The sequence below is a fragment of the Caretta caretta genome, chromosome 7 (genome assembly GCF_965140235.1).
Source record: "Caretta caretta isolate rCarCar2 chromosome 7, rCarCar1.hap1, whole genome shotgun sequence".
Taxonomy (NCBI): Eukaryota; Metazoa; Chordata; order Testudines; family Cheloniidae; genus Caretta; species Caretta caretta.
This window is the reverse complement of record NC_134212.1, coordinates 51,817,561-51,832,219: the sequence shown is the minus strand read 5'-3', so window position 1 is coordinate 51,832,219 and position 14,659 is coordinate 51,817,561. Positions and strand designations below refer to the sequence as shown.

Here is a 14,659-nt window from a genome sequence, read left to right as displayed (position 1 = left end):
CATCGTTCTCTGGCTGCCCATCTCGTGCCCTGGGATTGTTTCCAGGAGGGGATGGAGGCTGAGGCTAGCCTGCGCCCCGGTGCCCTGGGAACGACTTAGCCCCGGCCTTAGACCTGTGTGATGGTGCACGGGCACGCAGCTGGCTTCCCTCAAGCCAAGCTCTCAGGGTGTCTGGCCCTGCTCAGACCAGAGCTTCCCACATTTGGTCATGGCATGGCCCATCTCTTAGATGAGGGCCCAGTGCAGGGTCCATGAATAATAGCTCGTTGCAGGGAGGTAGCTAGTGTGGTACAGCTGTGAGCAAGGGGCAGCTGACCCCAGCATATATGTACCCCTCATGTTGCTGCTCCCTTCTTGCAGCCTGCCTTCCTGCCATATGCTGTGCCCATCCCCTAGCTGCCCACTGCCTTCCCATGAGAAAATAGAGGATCTGTCTACACCTGATTGGGGCTCAGGCTGCAGGGCTGTAAAACGGTGGTGTAGACGTGTGGGCTTAGGCTGGAGCCTGGGCTCTGGGACCCCGCTGGGGGAGGGTCCCATAGCCTGGCTCCAGCCCAAGTCTGAATGTCTACACTGCAGTTTTATAGCCCTGCAGCCTGAGTCAGCTGGCACAGGCCAGCCACAGGTACTGTGTCAACAGACCCAGAGCGACCATAAAATGAGTCGGTGGTCAGAGTGAGGCCAGGCTGCATCCCGGGTCTCCCTGTGTCTGCTGTGGTTGGAGGAGCGGGAGCTCCTGAGCCATGCCGTGCTGTTTGGTGCATGGGTGTTCTCAGTGTCGATGGGAGGTGCCGAGTTTAGAAACCAGTGGGGAAGGAATCCTAGCAGAGATTCCCCCCCCCCCCCCCCACACACACACACACCTCTTTTGGAGTCTGGTTGCTGCAGTTGGTCTGTGACCTTCCCTGGAGCAAACAGGATGGCTGTGGGGGGACGGCACTAGGTTCAGTTCCTGGCTCTGCCATGGAGTCACTGCAGTTAGCCAAGTCTCTGCTTCAGTGTCTCCATCCGTTCCATTGGGCTGCTGGGGTGAGGCCGAATGGACTGTTGGGGAAGCGGCTGAGCGCTGTGCAAGATGCTTCCCAACGTCAGTAACCGGCTGATTCCTGCGCAAAGCTCCACGAAGGTTCATAGAATCATAGAATATCAGGGTTGGAAGGGACCTCAGGAGGTCATCTAGTCCAACCCCTGCTCAAAGCAGGACTGATCCCCGACTAAATAATCCCAGCCAGGGCTTTGTCAAGCCTGACCTTAAAAACTTCTAAGGAAGGAGATTCCACCACCTCCCTAGGTAACGCATTCCAGTGTTTCACCACCCTCCTAGTGAAAAAGTTTTTCCTAATATCCAACCTAAATCTCCCCCACTGCAACTTGAGACCATTACTCTTTGTTCTGTCATCTGCTACCACTGAGAACAGTCTAGAGCCATCCTCTTTGGAACCCCCTTTCAGGGAGTTGAAAGCAGCTATCAAATCCCCCCTCATTCTTCTCTTCTGAAGACTAAACATCCCCAGTTCCCTCAGCCTGTCCTCATAAGTCATGTGTTCCAGACCCCTAATCATTTTTGTTGCCCTCCGCTGGACTCTCCAATTTTTCCACATCCTTCTTGTAGTGTGGGGCCCAAAACCGGACACAGTACTCCAGATGAGGCCTCACCAATGTTGAATAGAGGGGAATGATCACGTCCCTCGATCTGCTGGCAGTGCCCCTTCTTATACATCCCAAAATGCCATTGGCCTTCTTGGCAACAAGGGCACACTGTTGACTCATATCCAGCTTCTCATCCACTGTAACCCGTAGGTCCTTTTCTGCAGAACTGCTGCTTAGCCATTCGGTCCCTAGTCTGTAGCAGTGCATGGGATTCTTCCGTCCTAAGTGCGGGACTCTGCACTTGTCCTTCTTGAACCTCATCAGATTTCTTTTGGCCCAATCCTCCAATTTGTCTAGGTCCCTCTGTATCCTATCCCTACCCTCCAGCGTATCTACCACTCCTCCCAGTTTAGTGTCATCTGCAAACTTGCTGAGGGTGCAATCCACACCATCCTCCAGATCATTTATGAAGATATTGAACAAAACCGGCCCCAGGACCGACCCTTGGGGCACTCCACTTGATACCGGCTGCCAACTAGACATGGAGCCATTGATCACTACCCATTGAGCCCGACAATCTAGCCAGCTTTCTATCCACCTTATAGTCCATTCATCCAGCCCATACTTCTTTAACTTGCTGGCAAGAATACTGTGGGAGACCATGTCAAAAGCTTTGTTAAAGTCAAGGAACAACACGTCCACCGCTTTCCCTTCATCCACAGAGCCCGTTATCTCGTCATAGAAGGCAATTAGATTAGTCAGGCATGACTTGCCCTTGGTGAATCCATGCTGACTGTTCCTGATCACTTTCCTCTCCTCTAAGTGCTTCAGAATTGATTCCTTGAGGACGTGCTCCATGATTTTTCCAGGGACTGAGGTGAGGCTGACTGGCCTGTAGTTCCCAGGATCCTCCTCCTTCCCTTTTTTAAAGATGGGCACTACATTAGCCTTTTTCCAGTCTTCTGGGACCTCCCCCGATCGCCATGTGTTTTCAAAGATAATGGCCAATGGCTCTGCAATCACATCTGCCAACTCTTTTAGCACTCTCTGATGCAGCGCATCCGGCCCCATGGACTTGTGCTTGTCCAGCTTTTCTAAGTAGTCCCGAACCACTTCTTTCTCCACAGAGGGCTGGTCACCTCCTCCCCATGCTGTGCTGCCCAGTGCAGTTGTCTGGGTGCTGACTGCAGTTGTCTGGGTTGCAGGCATGAATCCAGCCTTTCTGTCTACACCCCTCCAGGCCCCTGCAGCATCCCCTGCCAGACACTCAGAGCAGGAGTTATGTTGGGCACCTCAAATGCACGGGGGTGGAAAGGCTTCCTGGGTGCTGGAGTCAGTCAAAATCCCCTCCGTCAAAAATGAGAGCCCCAGGGACAGCACAACCTCTGCGTTCCCTGCCCACGTGCTGCGGCTGGGACTGCCCCTTTCCCCAGCTGTGGCTGGAATGGAGGTGAGGCTCCCTAGCTCTCCTGAGGATTTGTGCTGTGGGCCCAAGTTTGACCATTGCCCCTGCTGTGCGTGCTGGCACTGAGAGCCGCTGGCACCGTGGCTGTCTTTCATGCAGTGTCCATGTATGCACACCTCCGGCCAGCTGTGTGTGCTGGGACGAGCCTGTCAGCCAGCAGCAGCAGAGCGCTAATGAGACCAGACAGGGCCCTTGGGTGCGGGAAGCAGGTGTTCAGTCATGTCTAGCTTGTCATGTCCTGGACACAGCTCCCAGAAGGCGTCTGGGGTCCAGAGCAGGACAGGGCGTTTCACACCCAGCAAGGGACGAGGCTTGTTGACATGGCAGGCTGTGAATGTGAACTCCGGAGTGAGTCCCCTCGGGACGCGCTTCCCCAGCATGAGGGAGCTGGGCTCTGGGTTAGCATGCCACTTGGGAAGCAGCATAGACAGGCAGGACTTGGGGATAGGGGTGGCCTGCCCTTGGTGGAGGGGTGGCAGGCAGGTGCCAGAGCGCTCTGCAGCTGGTAGAAGCTGGAGTGTAACTGGCCCTGTGGCCCACAAGCTGTGGTGGGTGGGGCATGGGGGAGCCAGCACGCTGTGGGGCCTGCTCAAGTGTGTCAGCCCCAAGGCCGTGCATGCATGGGTACAGGACAAGGGAGTTGTGTGTTGTGGAAGGATGGGGGCATGGGGTGTTGGGGGGAGGGATGGGGCAGGGAGCATGGGGTGATGTGAAGAGGGATTGGGTGCTGGGGGTATTAGGGGTGTTGTGGAGGGATGGGGCACAGGGTGATATTGAAGGGGGTGAGGGGTATTGGGGAGTCGTAGGCTTGGGGTGTTGAAGAGGGATGGGGTGCTAGGAGTGTTGAGGGAGGGAAGGGGTACTGGGCATGTTGGGGTGTTGTGGAGTGATGGGGCAGGGGGCACAGGGTGGAGTTGGTGTGGGGGGATAGGGGTATTGAGGGGGAATATGGGGGGATGGGGGACTCAGGATGGTGTTGGAGGATGGCGGGGTGGATGGGGCAGGGGGCTCAGGTTAGTGTTGAAGGGGGATGGGGTGAGGGGCATTGTGGGAGATGGGGCGGGGGGCTCCGGGTGGTGTTGAAGGGGGTTGGGGTATTGTGGAGGGATGGCGTGGGGGGCGTTGGGGCAAGGGGCTCAGTGATGTTGTGGGGGGATTGGGGCATTGAGGAGAGTCAAGTGGTTGGATTGTGTTTGTTGCTCCCTGGGGGGGTGGGAGCACTGCTCTCCTGGGGCTGAAGCTGGGGGGCATTCCCAGGCCTCGGCTCCCCTCACAGGAGGCCTCTGCTCCGCAGCCCCCTCAGCAGGGAGGCCTTGGTGCCAGGGACAGAAGGGTCCAGGTGTGGAGTCCCCAGCTCCCAGGATGTGCTGAGACAGGTTTGGTGTTGGCTTCCCGCCCCCCGCAAGAGCTGCCGCTACTTCCCATCAGCAGGGCTCTGGGGGATATAGACACCCCTGCTGCCCCCTGCTCCTGGGGAGAGATCCAAACCTAAATCTCGTCTGCTCCTGGGGAGAGATCCATCCAGCTGGCCTTGCTTCCTCAGCACTGTCCTCTGGGCCCTCCACAGCCTCCTTGGGTCCTGAATCCCAGCAGGGGCTGCGAATCAGGACACAGGCTTAGGCTGCCCTAATGGGCCTCTGGCACAGCCCCTCTGCCCTGGCAGGTTCCCTAGGCTCTGTGATGTAGGAGCTCCTCTCCTGCAGAGATGGAGGGTGTTTGAGAGCTGGGGTTGGCAGCTCAGAGGCTGTATCCCCACTCCCAGATGAAGGGGGCTGCAGTGTGTACTTCGCCCCTTACCCCCTATATGCTTCTGCCTCAGGGACTCTCCCAGCTCTGCAGAGAGTGGCTGACTCCACTCACTGCGAATCCAGGCCCTCGCGGAGCTGGACTGAGATCCCGGAGCCACTGAGCCCCAGCCCAACCGCTGTGTGGCTGCCCAGCACCTGCTGGCAAGGGTGGGGTGTGAGTGGTGCAGAGCTGCCTGAGTTCTGGGTGCTTGTGTTCAATGGGGGGGGCTGTTAGAAACTGCCAGCCTGGGGGCTGTTTGTGAGGGATCCCTCTCCCCCATCATGCACCTGACCCAGAGCTCTCCCCCACCCCATCCCACCCCACCCCCAGTGGCTGTGCTGCTCCTGCCTGCCTGCAGAGTTCAGAGCCAGATCCCATGGCTAGCGAGGGAGCAGAGTTGTGAGCCAGCACTGTGTGTGGGGCTTTCTGGGACAGTGGGAGCTCCCAGCCACAGCTCCATTAGCTTCTCCCCAGGGCCAGGCTGGCCCTCACTGGGTTACTCTGCCGGATGTGCTGCTGCTTCTCTCAGCTGGGTGGCTGGGCATATGCTGGGCAGGCCAGCACTGGCTCCTGCGCCTGCAGCCCCACGCTGCCTGCATCTAGCACAGGCTTGGTTCACATCCTGTTAGCTGTGTAAGCCTGTGGCACCTCTGCATGGGCATTTAATGCAGCTCACTGCATGCCTGGGTGTGCCATCAAAGTCCATGGAGAGAGAGGCTGCTGGAGCCTGCTGTGGAGAAGGCTGTTCCTGCTCTGCATAACTCTCCATGCAACCTCCTAGGACTGGCCAGTGCAGCAGTGTTCCCATTCACCTGGTGCCCCTGCTCCTGCTTGCTCTGCAGAGCCATGCTCTGTTAACCTGGCTGGCACCTGTCTGTGTGCTGCTTGTGCAGCAGGCTCCCTTTGAACAGCTCTGGCATTGCCCACTGACACCCCTGCCGCTTGGAGGCAAACCTAAATCTCGTCTGATGGCAGCACCTAGCCAGATGTTGAGGCTGCTGTCAGGGAGTGATGTCCTGGCCCCCTGTGCAGGGGCAGAAGGAATGCCAGTCCCCTCTGTTAGGACAGGACTTGGGCAGTGGTCCTGGGTGGAGAGGTCTGTCCTGCTGACAGATACCAGGGGTGTTGGGGACAGGCTGAGGTGGACTCCATTCCAGGCCCCACACAAGGGCAAAGAGACTCTTGGACCGAGTTGAGTTAAAAAAAATAGGCATTTTTTATTCCAGTGTAACTAGAGAATTTATGGTGCAAGAAAGTGAGAGATGGTTTTAGTCCCAATCCTGGATACACTGTTGGGTTGTTACCTAAACAGCCTAGCAGCAGGTCTGCTCTGCTCAAGGAGAGAGCACCCAGGGAGGAGATGGTGTGTGTAGGAACTGCTCCTTCTCTGTTACAGAGAGAGCACGGAGCAGTGCAGGGTTGGGTCATTAGTATCACACTATGCACAATCATCATCTATTACATTCCTGAACTCAACTACTTACAGCTGCTTGTGTGTAGCAGAGGAGGGGAGTAATTGCATTGTTTACTTTGCTGAATGGCTTTGTCTAGTGAAGATCGGAGTGAAATTCCCATCCTCATTAGGACCACACACAAACTAGGCAGCACTTACCTAAATCTAGGGCCAGCTGGTTGAAGGAGCTGACAGTGGGTTAGTTTACGTAGTCGGCAGCATCAGCCTGTGCCAGGAGAATGTCCTCCTTACCCCTGTGCTCTGGGGGATGGAGCATGCTACTCTCCTTCTTTAGGCCTATAGGGCATATAGCCCGTACTGGCTTGTTCGCTGCTGCTACTGTCCTGAGCTAGCAGAATTCTAGTGTAGTAATGCAGGTGCCCCAGTGCTATTGGAGACTACACGCTGGAGGGGAGCTCTCACAAGAAAGAAGCTCAGTACAAGGAGCTGGCCATGTGGCTTTGTAATTAAAGCAAACAACTCTCTAAGCTAGGTCAAGCAAAAGTCTAGCTGACAGTCTCCAGCACTTACGGTGCTCTCCGCACATGCCCAGAGGGCAAGTGGTCAAGTCAGGCTCAGCCTTGCCCAGGATAGTGCTGAACCCTGCAGTGCACTATTCAAGGAAGTCCAGGGCTGGCTGGAAGTGGAGGGCTCAGCCATGCATGTTTCCCTGTGCCCAGTGTTGGACACATGAATGGGGGGGAGCGGGAGAGGGAGGAGGCAGAAGGATCGCCCAGTCTTGTGCCATTGCTAGGATGTTCTAGAAAGACAGATCTGTAAGGATGTTAATTAGCCAATGTGCATCATCCTGAAGGTCAAAGCTGCAGTCCTAACCAGACTGGCTGCTCAGGAGAGCTAGGAGCTACCCAGTGGGCTTCTCTTGAATCAGCCACTGGACAGCACTTGGAGGAAATTGTCCCTGTTCCATTGCCAATAATCTAAAGTGAGGAGAACCCTCTGCTATACCATATTGTCTGGGTGGTGCAGAACAGGATGCAGTCACTTGTGATCCTTCAAAGAGCATTTGATCTCATAAAAGCTAGCTTTGTTTTTGGGTGACCTGCCTGCCTTTAACCACAATGAAGAGGAGAGGCCGACGCCATCAGACTGCAGTCTTGGGAGATATTCTGATCTTCTCTCCCTCCTGGATTGTTTTACAATGTGACAGTGGAGCCTGGAAGTAGCTGGAGCCTGATAAGGATGCATCATAATCCTCCCTCTGGGAGTAACAAATATAAGAAAATGCAGCTCTTCTGCACGGCAGATTGCATCTCCGCATGGTGCCCCTTTCTCCCTCCCCAGCAGTGACTGCTAGCAACCCCACACACACCAATTTTGTCTCCTGGGAGACTGCCCCCCATTTCTGGTCCCCAGCCCGCCTACTTCCTAGGACATGATGGGAGTATCTGAGAAGATGGAACTAATAGATTCTGAGTCTGACTTGAGCTGCAGGAGCTTAGGATTCTTGGTGTCTTCCTCGCTGGCAGCCAGCCTGATCTTACCATTGTGCGCTTCCTTGATGGACTAAAGGAACACCACGTGCTTGCTGGTGCTGATCTTCCGGCTGGGCCCAGCTGGGGCTGGGGGGGTGGTGCTCAGGATGGAGGATTGAGCGCTGCATTCCTGGGGAGGGCTAGGAGCAACGCCTTTCTTGCAGCACTGGAAGCAGTAGCACTGAGTGAGGTACAGGTACATGAGGACTAGCACGAGGCTCACTATATATAAGTAGGGGCATAGCGAGCAGATCGAGGGACGTGATCGTCCCCCTCTATTCGACATTGGTGAGGCCTCATCTGGAGTACTGTGTCCAGTATTGGGCCCCACACTACAAGAAGGATGTGGATAAATTGGAAAGAGTCCAGCGAAGGGCAACAAAAATGATTAGGGGTCTGGAACACATGACTTATGAGGAGAGGCTGAGGGAACTGGGATTGTTTAGTCTTCAGAAGAGAAGAATGAGGGGGGATTTGATAGCTGCTTTCAACTACCTGAGAGGTGGTTCCAGAGAGGATGGTTCTAGACTATTCTCAGTGGTAGAAGAGGACAGGACAAGGAGTAATGGTCTCAAGTTGCAGTGGGGGAGGTTTAGGTTGGATATTAGGAAAAACTTTTTCACTAGAAGGGTGGTGAAACACTGGAATACGTTGCCTAGGGAGGTGGTAGAATTTCCTTCCTTAGAAGTTTTTAAGGTCAGGCTTGACAAAGCCCTGGCTGGGATGATTTATTTGGGGATAGGTCCTGCTTTTGAGCAGGGGGTTGGACTAGATGACCTCCTGAGGTCCCTTCCAACCCTGATATTCTATGATTTATGCACCCGAGGAGGGTTGTGAGGCTGGTACTGAAGGACTCCCCATCCAGCATGGGGTAATGGATAGTCACGTTGATCTCGTGTGTCTTGTTGAGCTGGTGGTGCTTGCTGATAGCCATGCACACATACACCCCAGAGTGCCATGGCTTGGCTGCGATGATCTTCAGGCTCCCGTTGTGGTAAACTTCAAGTGTGCGATTACCGTTGCCAGGGTGCATGATGGGCTCGTGTCGGGGTGAGATCCACATGCAGGTGACAGATGTGTCAGGCATGCTCGTGTTGCAGTTGATCAGCAGAGTCTCTCCTACGAGCACTATGGCATGCATGTCTGAGGCGCCAGGGGAGCCCTGGCTCAGGGAGCAGTTCTCAAAGATCTTGTTGTACTTGAGGAACTTGACTAAGGATCGTGTCATGTTGTCGAACGCCATACACGTGTGTTCCTCTAGGAAATCCTGCACCGAGCTGAGGTGCCGCTGCTGCCACTGCTTGAACATCTGGTAGAGTGAGCAGTCACACCGCACTGGATTGTTGTGGAGATACAAGCCATTTCTCATGTACACAGGCAAGGCTGTGACCTCCTCAATGGGGATTCTGCTCAGGTTATTGGTGGAGAGGTCCAGGGTCATCAGGTTAGGGTGGCTAAGCCCCTGCGTGGAGCTGAAGGGGAATTGGGTTATGTTATTCCAACTTAGGTAGACCTTCTGCAAGCTGCTTAGCCTGAGGAAGGCTTGTTCATCTACCTGTACAATCCAGTTGTTGTAGAGCAGGAGCTCCTCTTTAAAGTGCTTCGAAGTAGTGCTTCTCAATGGCATGCAGGTAATTGGAGGACATGTCCAGGTGTCTCAGGTCTGTGGCATTGTGGAACGCCTGTGGCAAGAGGTCTATGATGCGATCGTGATTGATGCGGAGGGCCTGGAGGCGTGGTAGGGCTGCCAGCCAATGGTTGTGAAGCTGGAAGAGGGCATTGTGGCTGAGATCCAAGGTGGTAGCTGTGGGAGGCAGTGCAACTGGCACCTGCTGGAGACCTTGCTTGGCACAGCTCAGAAGGTCCAAGGTGCATATGCAAACATGGGGGCATCTGTGGGGGATGGCTGACGTGTTTAAGAAGTTGCCTTGAACACACAGCTCTAGGATCGCTAGCAGCTTTCCCAGGCATTTCCAGAGAGTGTGGGCCAATGCCTGTGTGTTCGTCATGTGGCCGTAGGGTCCTGCTGAGCACCCAGCAGCATGGAGAGGTGCTATGCCAGGTTAAGTCTGGCCTGAGCAAAGGCTTGCCAGGCAGCGTTAGAGTGAGCACGCTGCAGCATCAGCTCACCAGGGAGTACTGCTCAGCAAGGAGAGCTATTGATGGGGTGTTCTTGATCGCCAGGCAATTCTTTGACAGTCCAGGACACACAGGCAGGAGATGAGTCCCAAGGAAGGGTCCAAGGTTTAAAAAGAATTAAAGAAAAACAGCCTAGCCCCGTCCTGCTTCACTGGGGCTTAGGGCAACCTCCCATGGGTCCTGGCAGAGGGGCAGATGCAAGCCGGGGACTAGCTTCAGAGCTCCTGAGAACATCAGAGTCCCTGTCTCTGAGCCTGGGTCCCTGGAGCCCAAAGTTTCCATGAGTCAGTGCTCGCCTCCTGGCTGAGCCCTGTGGCACGCCCCAGCCAGGAGCCCAGCTGCGGAGCAACCGAGCAGTGAGCGGGAGCTGGGTTGTGGCCTGGCAGAGCCCTTCCCAGAGTCCTGGCGGAGTCACGCCCGCCCACTGCTGGGGCCGCTATTTACCAGCAGCCGGCAAGCACGGGGGCGGAGCCTGGCTGGCAGGGGCAAGCCGATTGGTCCGCGTAGCAGGGGGTGGGGTGGAGGAAGGAGGAAATTTCTGAATGGCATGTTGTTCCCCCATCATACCACTAGTGGGCAGCACAGCCCTGCGAAGGCCGTTGCGAGCTGGCTCCGAAGCACTGGGCGATTGCAGCAGCTGCAGCGGGAGATTTTATTTCCAAAGGGAAGGGGCAGGGAACAGAGCAGTGAGCTGCCTGGAGGAGTCTCCGCTGCTGGTCCTAGGGCCCAGGCAATGCTTGGTGCTCGCTAATTCCCAGGGGCCACTGCTCCTTGCTGCGGGGTGCCCAGTGTGATTGACACTCCAAGAGGAAGGGACTTGCCCAAGGTCACAGCAGGTCAGTGGCAGAGTGAGGGACAGAATAGCACTGCCAGTCCAGTGCTCAGCTGTCACCCTGGGAGAGGATTCAGTGTCCCCACCAGTTCACTTATGGGGAAACTGAGGCACAGGGGTGAGGCACGACTTGCCCAAGATCTCTGTCTGCGGTGGGCTCGGGACTAGACCCCAGCACTGTGCCTAGTCGTCTAGCACCAGGTGTCTGTCGTGTGTGAAGCCCACATGCCAGACAAAGCTGGTGGGGAGGTTTCCAGTATGGTGCATGCAATCTAGCTCCATGTGCCTTTGATGTGGTGAGTGAGGTCTCTGGTGCTGCTTTGAAACAGTCCCCATTCTGCTGCCAGCAGCAGGGACTGCTGTCCTCTGGCAGACACAGCTCCTGAGTGCAGGCCACTCTCTGTCGCATGCTGGGCTCAAGGGAGCAACCAGGATATCCTCCATGCTGCACCCTCCCCAGGGACAGCGGAACAGAGCGGGGGCTTGGCAGCTGTTTTCCCTCATTAGCATAGCGGTGTGCTGCTTGTCTGAGTGTGCCTCAGGCAGAACTTGGGCTGGATGCAGACCCTGCAGAGGCGTCTGGCAATTCCCAGCAGCTCCTGGGAGCCCTGGCCTTTGAATCACCTTGTTGGTGACTGCTCCACAGACCAGCCTCCTCATTGTGTGTTCTTCCCCCTGTTCCAACAGCCCTGCACTGGTCTGTGCTCTGGCTTTCAGAACAGCCGTCTCCCTGCTGCTTAGGGCCCACAAATAGTGAGCCCCTTGTTCCCTCCTGAGATGCCACTTCTCACTCTCCTCATGGTGTGTGGAAGGCGGTTTGCTGCTGTAGGGCTGGGCCCGGGCTGTGGCATTCGCCTTGTGCCTGGAGAGAGAATTGAAGTATGTTGGCGTATCTGAGGTGGGGAAGGGCAGGGTCCTGTTTTGGAGGGCAGAGGGGGGAGAGAGAGAAATAGACCTGAATTTGCAGATGATAGAGTTCAGATTTTGATGAGACCAGCATGGCTCATGGCCTTTTAAATCATCCACCCCCTGCTCTCTTTAGTCAGTCATGGGTCTCGCTTCCCTCGCTCGTTCCTAGGTTAGGTGGTGGGAGAAGAACCTGTCCTTTCATGCTGCCCAGCCTGGCACCCCCCGTTGCCTGTCAGCTCTCTGTGCACTGGACGTGCCGTTGCAGTCAGTGCTGTGACTGTGTTGCTGGGTCTAGGAGCAGTCCCTGGTCTGGGGGCAAGGGGACAGAATAGGGCAGGTGGGCTGGGAGTGCATGTGATGGGGCTACCTCTCTCCTGCATCTGGGGGGGGCAGGAGGGTGCTGTGTGTGAGTACCCCTGCCCCTTTGCAGTGATGGGCACTAGCTGTGAGCAGAGGCCGGCTGGGGCAGGTGAAAGCAGTGCAATGCATCAAGTGCAGGAGTGTAATGCTGACAAACTGGGCAATTTTACTGGAGACGTGAAACTCAAGGCTGGGTGACTGGTTTCCATTAGGGCAGCAAATGGCTAATTTTGCTGCTGCAGCTGCCAGGTGAGAGGGTTGCTAGCTCGCAGCAAGGGGCAGCCTCCCACTGGGGTGTCAGCAGGGCAGGGAGCTCTGTGCACACGTGCCCGCCTGAGGTGCCCTAAGGATACGGTGCAGGCGCCTGTCCCCAGTGCCCATAGGCTTGGGCACCCTGATCTCTGTTTTGCTGCCACACAAGGGCTAGCAGCAAGTTCTACTGCGTTACGTTATGTGGGTGCCGTCAGACCAGGGCTCTGTCCATGCAGCACCTAAGATAAGTCTGGGACTTTGTCCCCTCTTCTGCCGGCTGAGGGAGGGTGATGGCATGTCTTAGAGCTTGCTCATACGAGGGCCTGAGGGGAGAGGGACAAGGGCTGATGAGCTAGGCCTTTGCCTAGAGCTTCCAGGCCGGGGGCTGAAGGGACTTGGCTACGTGGCACTAGGACAGAGGACTCCAAGGCCAATGGGCAGGTTGGGTGGAGGCTCTGGGCCCTGCACAGGCAGAGTGCTCCCAGGGCCAGGCAGGATGCTGAATGGATTGGGTCCCTCAATGGGCACCTGTCCTCTCAGGGGTCCGTGCAGAATGATCCCTGCAATGGCTGCCTTGGCAGGAGCCGTGTTGGGCTATTCCCTCCTCTCCACCTTCTCCACCCTCTGGGAGTGGATCCACAAAGAGCAAGAGTTTGCCACTTTGCACAGTCCTGTTGTGCTAGCCCTGACATTCTCATGTGCAGCGTGGTATGGGAACATGCTAGGAGCCAGCCACAGAGCAAGGGCAGAGGGCGCGGGGCTGCCTGTGAACTGAGCACATGTGCTCTGGGGTCACCTGGACCCGTGAGCCAAGATCAGCTCCATAGCGACACGGAAGGTAAGGGTGCCTTATCCTTTTCACTGCCCTAGCTCTGAAGAGCTGGAGTCGGTCTGGGGCTGCCTGCCCTGGGTGAATGGGCAGGGTTAGTGCTCGGTGCCACAGCAGGGCATTGCTGCGGCTGTGCTTGCAGCCAGTGTCCACCCAGTGGAGGCCATACCCACAGGCAGGGTGGTTGGTTACTTGCCCCCTTTTCGTTATCTTCTGGTTCCATGGGCCGGGCGGCCGCAGTAACCTGCAGGTGCTGTGGCCATAGTGGAGCCCCCTGCAGGGCTGTGCTGGGGATCACACAAACCCAGCAGCATGACCCTGTGCTCAGGCTCAGATCAGGTGGCCAATGGGAGAAGGCTGGGCAGGAACGGCCCCTCCTGCAGTCACTCCTGCGAAGGACTCCATGCCCGGATGCCAGGCCAGGAGGAGGTATCTGTGTCTCCTGAATGTGACCTTGAGCTGCCTGCAGAGCCACTGTGCTGATGCTGTGCTCTGGCAAAGAGCATAGTCTTTCAGCACTCATGAGGAGGCTGCTGCAGTTGTCCTGCCCAGCCCTTTCCTTTATCCCTGTCCCATTGGGAGCCCTGGGGAAGAGACGGAAAGCGTTTCCTTTGGTGGGCTGCCTCCAGCACACCCAGCCTGCCAGGCTGGGGAGCAGGAACTGTCCCCCTTGCATACACCCAGGAATCAAGGAGCACATATAACCCTGCACATGGGAACCAGCCCCAGCACTAGCTTCGCTGCCACACCCATGGCAGCATCCCATCCCTCAGGTGGCCCTGCTGGAGACCAGAGGCAGCTACTCAGGGATCAGGGCACCTGTTCTGGGTGCATTTGCCAAAGAGCACTGGGCAGCTGGAGCTGCTAAGGTGGGGCCTGGGGGTCATGGGCAGTGGGGGCATTAATGCCATTCTGGTTCAGAGGGGTTTAAAAGGTTCCCCTTAAAACTACCTCAGCGCTTACCCACCCATCAGGTCAGTGTGCTGCTCGCCTGGCCTTGGAGAGCTGCCATGGTGGCAGCGTGGCATGTTCCTGTGCTGGCTGAGCAGGCCATGTTGCTTGGGGGAGCAGGCTCTGTACAATCCACCCCACCCCATGAAAACGAGTTGGGACCTGTCTGGCACTCCCTGGCATGCTGCCAAGCGGTGTTTTGGCTTTATTACTTCTGGGGAGGGGAATTGTACTAGGGACATTAACTGCTATCTGCTGCCGAGCCTTTCTGCAAATCCTTCCTGGAGACCCAGCCTGAGGCTGCCAAGGTTTGGAGCTTGACGTCACCTGCCTCTCCTGTTGCCGTATTGATTCAGGTGGCTGAAAGATACAGGACCAAGGGGCTGTGGTGAACGCTTTCAGGAATGATTGATCCCTGCTGGGAAGGGCAGCATTTTTGGACAGGGAGCAGGTTAAGCCCTGAGCTGGTGGTGGAGAGCAGGACCTGCAGGGGGGTTGCAAGGAATGGGACAAGCTTGGAACCACTTACTTCTGAAAGCTAGCTTTTCTGCCCCTGTCCCAGGACAGCTACCTCCTGCAGGGCAGCTCTGAGACTCCC

General features: G+C 56.3%; 2 protein-coding genes across 9 annotated transcripts in view; one reads left to right on the top strand and one right to left on the bottom strand.

Annotated features, from left to right (window-relative positions):
- Positions 1–14,659, top strand: part of RNF123 (ring finger protein 123) — a 160,560-nt gene that overhangs the window by 124,416 nt on the left and 21,485 nt on the right. The gene's annotated exons all lie outside the window — the stretch shown is intronic.
- On the bottom strand, positions 7,562–9,798 carry AMIGO3 (adhesion molecule with Ig like domain 3). Its single transcript, XM_075130135.1, is given in 3 exon segments — positions 7,562–8,016; positions 8,608–9,384; positions 9,386–9,798. Coding segments are annotated over 3 exon segments (1,524 nt in total). The 3' UTR covers positions 7,562–7,682.